The 10,302-nt window shown below is 43.4% G+C and overlaps 1 protein-coding gene across 1 annotated transcript in view; it reads left to right on the top strand.

Moving 5' to 3' along the window:
* The window catches only part of katnb1 (katanin p80 (WD repeat containing) subunit B 1), a 23,296-nt gene extending 16,232 nt beyond the window's left edge, over positions 1-7,064 (top strand). Inside the window, 10 exon segments of the mRNA XM_071545087.1 lie at positions 1,041-1,192; positions 1,761-1,811; positions 1,971-2,035; positions 2,154-2,238; positions 2,241-2,401; positions 2,498-2,653; positions 3,859-3,935; positions 4,044-4,118; positions 4,794-4,910; positions 6,398-7,064. Of these exon segments, the coding sequence (XP_071401188.1) occupies positions 1,041-1,192; positions 1,761-1,811; positions 1,971-2,035; positions 2,154-2,238; positions 2,241-2,401; positions 2,498-2,653; positions 3,859-3,935; positions 4,044-4,118; positions 4,794-4,910; positions 6,398-6,530 (1,072 nt within the window). The 3' untranslated portion in view covers positions 6,531-7,064.
* Positions 7,065-10,302: the final 3,238 nt, after the last annotated feature.

Below are 10,302 nucleotides of genomic sequence, written 5' to 3'. Positions count from 1 at the left end.
TAAATTAGTTTTTAAGTAAGTGAAGCATATTACAGTACTGCTGTAACATTTTGCACCTTTTTAATAATTATCGGGATAATATTGTATATGGAGATAATTTTGGTCAAGATAATCGTGCTATGAAATTTTCATATCGGCACAGGCCTAGACCCTGCCCACAACACGTTCATGATAGTGACCATATAGACTTTACCATATTCCATACATATAGGAACATTCATTGTTTACAACACAAACATGACCATATCTTGTGATATTAGTTAATAATCAGTTTTATTTGAATGTGATCTCAGCTCTCCGGCTCCCTAGCTCATCTCTACTATGGAGAAGACAATAATGTTAGCAAATAATATCTTATAGCATTTTTACATACAAACATACACTACCAGTCAAAAGCTTTGGACACACACCACATTTTTCTTTATTTTAGAATAACAGTGAAGACACCAAAACTGTCTTATATTTTAGATTCTTTAAAGCATCCCCCCCGCCCTTTGCCTTGATGGACAGGCAAAGAAATTCATACATAGAATCAACTTCACTATTTACATTTGTCTAACACAGTGGTTCTCAAAGTTTTTCACGTCAAGGACCCCTAAACTGACACAAATTAGACCACGGACCCCCATTTGATAAGATTTTTGCTTTGAGATGTTTTATTACTGAAAGTGTATGAAACCCATGACCAAAATAGTCATACATTCTGTCACTGTGTTACTTATGGATGGAATTATAGTGAAAGTCCCCTTTTTGCTGGGGACCCCCTGGAACCCCCTCAAGGACCCCCTGGAACCCCCTCAAGGACCCCCGGGGGTCCCCGGACCCCGCTTTGAGAACCACCGGTCTAAGAAACTCATTTCAAGCATCTGAGCAGAAGCCCTTTAGATCGAAACGGTTTTAAGAGAACGAAGAGACCTAGAACATTCAGTCAGGTGTCACCAATTTCATGTGAATATGAGAGAGAGAGAGAGGAACCGCAGAGTGAAGCATCTCACCGCCTGACCGAGACGTTTTGTTTTGTCCCCCCCCTCCCCCACTAGGGTGAAGCGGAGCTCGGAGGCCGAGAGGCGGAGTCCCGAGGGCGAGAGGCGGAGTCCCAGCAGCGAGGACGAGAGGGACGAGAGGGAGTCCACCGCCGAGATCCGCAACGCCGAGGACTACAAGGAGATCTTCCAGCCAAAGAACGCCATCTGTAGGTGGACCGCCAGTATGACATCACCTCAGGACCCGCGAGAGCCACAGCTAGAGTTATAGTATAGTTTGGGATTTTTCATTGGTTTTTTTTTTTTTATTTTTTTTTTTATTTCAATTCCAGTTTAGGTTCGGTTTGCTAGTTTTAGTTTCATTTTATTTTTGAACAAATTTTAGTTTTGTTTTTTACAAAATTTTCAGTTGCAGTTGTATTTTTTTTTTTTTTAAAGGGTATACTGATGAATTTCTGAATCAGGTGAATTGTTTGTGAATTATTTTTTTACATGAATTTTTCAATTAGTGTTCAGTAAAAATCGCAAAAAAAAATCTCTTTTTACCCCGCACATAAAGAACAGAAAAACTTTTCACCTATATTTTTTCTTTCAGTTTAGTTTACAAGGAAACAAGTTCGTTTTTAAAATTTAATTTTTTTGTGTCGTTTTTGTTTTCATGTCAGTTTAAGACATTGTTTTTGTCACTAGTTTTCGTCTTAGTTGTAGTTTCTGATAAAGCCTTTGGCCCGTCGCTGACTCTCTCCCCCCTCTCCCCCCCTCCCCCCCCCTCTCCAGCTCGCACCCCTCCCAAGATGGCCGAGCCGTTCCCCGCCCCGCCGGAGGACGGTGAGTCTCCCTCGGCACTTCAACCAGAGACAAGAGGCCCGCTCGTACAGCAACGTGTTGTGAAGTGAAGACTGTGTTTCACCTCCTGCTCTCTCTCTCCCTCTCTCTCCCTCTCTCTCTCCCTCTCTCCCTCTCTCCCTCTCTCTCTCTTCCCTGCAGAGAGCTTTGTGGTGAGAGCCAGCCAGGTGAAGGATCTCATGACTCCTGTTCCCGACAAGCAGCAGGTCGGTGGAGGCTGTGCTTTTTTTTTTTCACCAAGTCTCTGGCTGTGTGGCTGGCTGTGTGTGTTAACAGTAGCGCTGACAGAAGTGTGTGTGTGTGTGTGTGTGTGTGTGTGAGAAGCCGGCCGTGTTGAAGAACCCCCCGCTGGCCTCGTCCACTCCCGTCCAGAGGGTGGAGCCCACCGTGGTTTCCTCCGCGCCCCGCCCGCCGCCGCCGCCCCCCCGGCCCGCCCAGCCGCCCCCCCCCCCGCCCCCGCCCCCGCCCCCCCCCGCCCGGCAGCCCAGGCCAAGGCCAAGCCGCCGCCTCCCAGTGTCATCCTCTCCACCAGGAACGAGCCGATAGGACTCAACGTGGCCGATTTCCTGCCTGTGAGTATGAAACGCACACACACACACAAACACACACACACACACACACACACACACACACACAGGAGCTAAAGCTAAAGCCGTGTCTTCCTCCAGGCGGCGCCCCCCCCCCACGGCCGCGGCGGGGCGCTGGGCGACGAGGAGGCCCTGTCCCAGATCAAGAAGGGCCACGACACCATGTGTGTGATGCTGAGCAGCCGGCACAAGAACCTGGAGACGGTGCGGGCCGTGTGGGGCAGCGGGGACGTCAAGGTGAGAGAGAGACACACACACACACACACACACACACACACACACACACACACACACACACACACACACACAGAACACACGCACACACACACTCCGACAGAAAACCGCCGTTTACCTCTGTCTGCCCGCCGCTTCACATTTCACACTTAGGGCTGAACGATTTTGAAAAAAAAAAAAATTGCGATTATTTTTGACTGATATTGCGATCGCGATATGATTCGCGATATTAGAGGGAATGATCATTTTTACATCGTTATTCTCATTTTCATTGCAAAAAACGTATTCAAATGATTATGGTGTGATTTTTTTTTTGTTTTTTTTGTTTTTTTCGCGGGGATCTGTACCAAACAAAGACGTTTTCTTAAGTCTGTAGAATATGATGTGTAGGCCAGGACATCTCTGCAGCACCACAAATATTTCATTTAAAATGCTATTTTGACACACATTTCACAAATATTTTTTTTTTTTTATGATTTATATTTTATTCAAGTTTTCACATTTTTAACACAGTACAGACAAAAACATGAATAACAAACACCAGACTCTTTACAAAAGACCAAGAAAAGAAAATTTTATTAACTAATTAACTTAAATTTATCTTACATTTATATGAAAGAATAAATCCCCCCCCCCAAAAAAAAAAAAGTTATAATGTATTATTATAATATTTCACAAATATTTAACAAATATTGCGCCTCCTGCGATTTGAAAATTGCAGTAGGCCATATTGTGATTTCGATAAAACTTTGATTAATTGTTCAGCCCTAATTTCCACCAGTTCCACCAGAAAATAAAAAGCCATGGATGTGACAGTAAAGTGTTTTTGAGGGATTATTATAGCGTAGGGCTGGGCAATTATGGTTGAAATCAATATCATGATAATCATAAGGATTTTTCTCGATACCAATATATATCACGATATGGTTCATGTATGCAGAATCACGTTAAATAATCAAATTAATGTTCATCTCATTGAACCGAATAGTGATGTTAGGTGTGGTGTCAAACAAAACAGAAATATTCAAATAATATTCCTACCATACCTCATTTTATGAGAGTTTTGAAGTAAAATTTGCTTGTCATCATCAATTCAGACAGCAGAAATGTGTGTCACGATATCAAAATATCTTCATATCATCACGATAATATTGAGTTATCGCCCCCCCCGGCCCTGTTATAGTGACTCCTTTGCTTCCTCTCTCCAGAACTCTCTGGACACTGCGGTTTCCATGAGTGACCTGTCAATTGTCGTGGACATTCTCAACATTGTCAACCTGAAACCGTGAGTGGGCAACACACACACACACACACACACACACACACACACACACACACACACACACGTACACACACACATTAATCCAAGTGGTATTTTCTCATCTTGTCCCAGGTCGCTGTGGAAGCTGGATCTGTGTACATCCATACTCCCTCAGATAGAAGAGCTGCTGCAGAGCAAATACGAGAGGTGAGTGGACTCGGGGGCGCAGGGTTATGACATCATCATCGTCTGCCCACGAGAGGATCTGTCAAGAAAACGCCGCTGCCTCCTTCACTCAACAGGACCGAGACACAGATTTGTCTCTCGATGAAAATCTTCTATCTGGCCTCAGTGATGCTGAAGTGGAACTGAAGGAGTGTGTGTGTGTGTGCGTGTGTGTGTGTGTGTGTGTGCGTGTGTGTGTGTGTGCGCCTCTGCCTCGCTCACATGATGATGGATATGAAGTCTCAGCAAAAATGGAATTGGCTGTTATGATAATTCTTGTTTTACCAGAGAGCTACTTGATGATGTTTCTGGCTTTCTTCAGTTTTTTTTTTTTTTTTTTTTTTTTTTTTTTTAAATCTTGCAAAAAAAAACGTTTTAAGACTATAAAAAAAAACGCCTCAGTAACCATTCTGATGTGACTCAGCTGACTTGAACCAAAACTGGTTAGCCTCGTTAGCTAGCTATAAAATAGAGATAATGTATAAAATGCAAAGGATTATGGAGGATTCATACAGCCGTTAGAGAACGCGAATGTTTCATTTTTTCGGATTTCCTCCTAAACTGAATCGCTGTGCTTCTGTCACTGCAGAGCTGACCTGATCCTGATGTCTCTCTCTCTCTCTCTCTCTCTCTGTGTGTGTGTGTGTGTGTTGTCAGCTACGTGCAGACGGGCTGCACGTCTCTGAGGCTGATCCTGAAGCGCTTCTGGCCGATCATTTCGGACACGCTCACGGCGCCGCCATCCGTCGGCGTGGACATCACCCGAGAAGAGCGGTGAGGACCTTCATCGGGTTATGTAGGAAAACGGGTGACATCGCGTTTTGAGAAAGTATTAAAAACGTTCCGATGACTAGAATAATTTCATACCATTTTTTTTTTTTTTTAGCAGAGTCACCATTTGTCACTCTTTAGACGCAGCCCAAGTAGGGCTGGGCGATATGGACAAAATCAAATATCACGATATTTAGGGCTGCAACTAACGATTATTTTCATTGTCGATTAACCTGTCGATTATTTTCTCGATTAATCGATTAGTTGTTTGGTCTATAAAATGTCAGAAAATGGTGAAAAATGTGGATCAGTGTTTCCCAAAGCCCAAGATGACGTCCTCAAATGTCTTGTTTTGTCCACAACCCAAAGATATTCAGTTTACTGTCATAGAGGAGGAAAGAAACCAGGAAATATTCATATTTAAGAAGCTGGAATCAGAGAATTTGACGTATTTTTCTTAAAAAATGACTCAAACCGATTAATCGATTATCAAAATAGTTGCCGATTAATTTAATAGTTGACAACTAATCGATTAATCGTTGCAGCTCTAACGATATTTTTTGACCAAATACCTCGATATCGATATTGCGACAATATTGTAGGGATGACTATTGGTGCTTTCACGAAATATTTACACAATGCGATTTTTGATAAATAATCATCAGTAATGTGGATATAATGACTAAGTGGGTAAAGGCAAATAATAGAACAGCTAGAACAGTCTGGTAAGTTCAGAAAATGACATCACTGTACTGTAATGCAGCCTTTAAAACCAGGAAAAGACACTTATGCCATATCACCATATTACCATATCCAAAATCTAAGACGATATCTAGTCTCATATCACGATATCCATATAATATCCATATATTGCCCAGCCCTAAGCCCAAGTCATTTAATTGGAAAGTGAACTGATGATTGTGGGAGATTTTGACTCACCTGAAGGCCCGTATGAATGTTTAATCAGTATGATATCCAGTATACAGGGATGTTGATGATTACAGCAAATACGCATATGATGTCAGTGTTCATAAATGAAATGACATTGATTTATTGAAAGGATTGTGTACATATCTCTAGATTAAATTAGATTCTTTTTTTATTAAATGTTTGAAGTCACATGGACTCCATTATTTTTAATCAGTATTTGAGGTCACAATGTTGTGTATTAAGGTGAAGGAAAAGTTAGGGGAATTATGGAAGGAGGTACCTGTTATTAAGCTTCACAAAAGGTGGAGCGTATTAAAGAATATAAAAAGATGCACAACAGAAACCACATCAGTCGCACCATGGTCCAGCTCGGTTTACCTCTATCTGTTCTCTGTTATCATAGTGAACTCTACTGCACTTGTTTGAATTATCGGATAACGGTATTTGAGAACTGTGGCTGAGGACCTGAGGACATCTGCCCCAACCCCACCCCAACCCCAACTCAACCCCAACTGAAGGTTTTTCCCTCTCCACAATGATCTGTTTTTCTGTGATTCCAGACACCAGAAATGCAAGACCTGCTACAAGCAGCTGAAGAACCTGAGCAACCTGGTGAAGAACAAGGCGGACCAGGTGGGTCGGCACGGCAGCGCCTTCAAAGAGCTGCAGCTGCTCATGGCTCCGCTCGACTGACGGGGACCCGGGACCCGGACCGGGACCCGGACCCGGACCCGGACCCGGACCGCCAGAAGGGGTTGTTTTTTTACGGCTCTAGCGCCCGAGTCGGCAGTCACTTAACCCGCATCGGGACGGACCGGATCAGTCCGTCCAGATGCCGCTGAAGGACTCGGCCCGCTGAGGCAGAGGGACTCGACTGTCCTTTCCTCCAAGGCCTTCTGCATGCTGGGCCTGGTGGAGCAGATTTCTGTGATGTTCCAACACGTCGTGCCTTGGGACGGTGTAGTCAGGTGGTTTCTAAACCCAGCATGCGGAAGGCCCTAGTAAAAACCGCTCTCCTCTCAAAAACACTTAGTTCACATGTCGTGATTGCACAGAGACGCCGAGAGGATCGGAGACACTGTGATGGATTTTTTCTGATGGTATTTAAATGGTTCCACAATCCTTTTCTACTCTCTACTTGACAGAGATTTAGATGCACTCTTTTAAATGTACTGTTCAACTGAAGACCAATGTTTTTTTTTAAATAAAAAGTAGTAAAATCATGAACTCTTGACTCTTCACGTTGGACTTGCTGTGATTAACTGAGATTCCTCTTTCCACCAGCAGATGGCAGTAACAAATGCCAGGGTTCCCACACCGTTTCACCTGATTCCAAAACTTTTCCATGACTTCTCCATGACTCTTTTTCAAATATTCATGACCAAATTCTAATGAGGCTGAATTAAAAAGTAACCGTCAACTACACTAACTTTAAGCATTTAGTTTGTTTTTCACTTTAAGATTAAGGATTATATTATTTCAACTCTGTCAACAACAAAAAAAACAGTCAGCAACCAACAATATTTTTCTCCAACAGGGAGGTCTAGGCTGTTACAGCTTTTTGTGACATTTTGTAACATAAAATTTCACGTCTTTAACCCCAAAACTTGTCCCTTTTATAGTTTTTCATAACTTCTCCAGGCCTGGAAAATACATTTTTTTTTAAATCCCATGACTTTTCCGGGTTTTCCAGGAGTGTGGGAACCCTGATTTTAATAATTCGACTCCTTTAAAGCCCCAATTCTGGATTTCTGAGTATCAGTTACTGGTATTGCCATACAGATTCTTGACAGGTTGTACAGGATTTGTTGATGGAAAAACCTTTGAATCCACTATAACTCTCAATCAAGGTCTATTTTGCTGCAATATTTACAACAAAATTATGTACTAGCTTCAAATTACATTCTTTTTTTTTTAGCTGCCACATTTCTTCAATGAAACCAACAGCCAGTAGTGGAGCACAGGGTTGCCAGGTCTGTGGTTTTCCCCCTAATTTTGTTGTCCGCCGGTTGGGTAGACCTATTTTGCATGCAAATTACATGAATAAGATCTATAAATAAAAATCCAGATTTTAAATGAAATAATTTATTTATGACCAAATCCTACCAAACTGACTCCAGATCAGCACGTACACACACACACACACACAGACAGCACACAACTAAATCTTATCTACAAAAAGGTTGAGAACCACTGGTCTACACCACAGAGCTGTATTTTATTTATGATAATATACTGCATCTAATTACACAAGGCCATTTTAGGACCTGGGTGAAAGAACTGTTTAGGGGAAAACTGCTTTTAATGCTGGCACACTACACATTTACGGTGTTCCTTTGTAGATATCACAATACATTTGGCAATGATAGCAATGCTGTCGGACTTTAAAAGCAGAGGTATGGCAGAGGCGTATTTCGAGTTCTGGTTTTTGGGACTGGTTTTGCTTGGCCACTTGTGCTGGTTTTGTCACACAGACCTGGCAACACCACTGGTGGAGCAGAAGAAGCTACAAAACACACTGCAAAGCATTGAGACACTGAGATTCCGGGAGACAAAATTCAAAAACGATGCCCAGTCCAGATTTTTTTTTTTTTTTTTTTTTTATTTCTCCTAAGATTCTTTACCAGGTTTAACATGGAACAATCTGTATCCGTTTTTTTTTGTTTTTTTTTTGGTTTTGGAGTGTTTATTTTAAAAAGGGTATACAAAAAAAAAAAAAACAAGACTGTAGAAATCTACGACGACAAAAGACAAAGCAAGCAGACGGGTTTACCGTTAACCTCACGCACTGATCGGAGGGAAACGTGAGGTTAGAAATATCCTAAAGCATTCCTATTTACAACATCGTCCCTCCCTGTGTCACCTCACAGCTCGAGCACCAGGTTAACGGCTACGTGGTTGTTTTTGTTCTGTCTTGAGGTCAAAAAAGGTCGGCGTGTGACTGTGAAGACAGGAGGAGGAGGAGGAGGAGGAGGAGGAGGAGGAGGAGGAGAGGGTCATGTGACGATGTCCACATGCTTCCCACGTTTGCCTTTTGAGAAATGCTAAATCTTCAAAAAAAAAAAAAAAACATTTAAGTAGCTTCCCCCCCCCCCCTCTTCGTTCACATATTGCTCGTGTCCCTATTGGACAGAAAACGCCCCAGCTTGGTTATCGGTGGAGTACCCTGATTGGATAAAAAAAAAAAAAAAAAAAAGGAAGGCTGGCGAGGGAAAAAAAAAACCCAAAACAAAACCCAAAGAGACAGCCTCCGTGAGAAGAAAAAAAAAAAAAAAACCCAAAACAAAATGAGGATTAAAGCATGTCAAACACATAAATATATATATATATACCGTATTATGCATATTATAAAATCAACCGTATCTCGAATTGCATGTTAGAAAACGATCTAAAAAGATTAAAGTGCAACTTTAACAAGAAAAAAAAAAAAAAAAAAAAAAAAAAAAAAAATACTGTGATTGGAAAGTATATACTGTTCTGGGGGGGATTTTTTTTTTAGAAAGAGAAGTTAGTACTGTACTAGTGGTGTTGGGTCACATGGGCGGGGGGGGGGAGAGAGTTTATCCAATGACCATGAGGGTCACAGTCCAGGGAGAGGAGGAGGAGGAGGGGGGGGGGGCATTTTTTTGGGGCAGTGAGGAGAGCTTCAGTGGTCGTTTACTAGAGTCTCAGTCCATTTAAAGTTTCCTTTCCGCTGTCCGGTCTTCAGCTTTTAAAAGGTGAAGAAGAGGAGGAGGAGGAGGAGGAGGAGGACGGTCCAGCCAGCAGTTTGCTCTGTCCTGTATGTAAAAAGCTCCCATCACTCCTTGCTCTCACACACACACACACACACACACGTCGTCCCTGCTCTGGTCCAGCAGCAGCTGAGGAGGGTGAAGGAGGAGAGGACGTTTATCCTCGGGGGGTGGGGGGGGGGGGGGGTGCTGGCTGACACCCCCACCCCCCCCCGGCGGCGTTCCACACCTTCGCTCCAGCGGTTCACGTCTGTGCTGCGGGGGGGGGGGGGGCTCAGGCGGTCAGCTTCAGTCGTCCTGCAGAGGGGAGGGGGGAGGAAGGGGCAGAGCAGAGCAGAGAGTGTCAGAGGCGGGACAGTCGACAGGTTTCTCACTGTGTTAGCAGTCTGGGTGGGTCACCACAGAGCCACAGAGCAGCAGCAGTGAGCGAGAAGGGAGGAACAACCTCTCTCTCTCTCTCTCTCTCTCTCTCTCTCTCACACATCACTCACTCTCTTACACATCCACTCTCTCTCTCTCTCTCACACATCCACTCACTCTCTTACACATCCACTCTCTCTTCTCTCTCTCTCTCTCTCACACACATCCACTCACTCTCTTACACATCCACTCTCTCTCTCTCACACACATCCACTCACTCTCTTACACATCCACTCTCTCTCTCGCTCTCACACATCCACTCTCTCTCACATCCACTCTCTCTCACATCCACTCTCTCTCTCTCTCTCACA

Source organism: Centroberyx affinis, unplaced genomic scaffold, assembly GCF_046629955.1.
Source record: "Centroberyx affinis isolate AG114_WGS23_722 - 3 ecotype Tasmania unplaced genomic scaffold, CSIRO-AGI_Caff_v1 ptg004767l_1, whole genome shotgun sequence".
Classification (NCBI taxonomy): Eukaryota; Metazoa; Chordata; class Actinopteri; order Beryciformes; family Berycidae; genus Centroberyx; species Centroberyx affinis.
The sequence above is the reverse complement of the archived record's forward strand: the minus strand, read 5'-3'. Positions and strand labels throughout refer to the sequence as shown.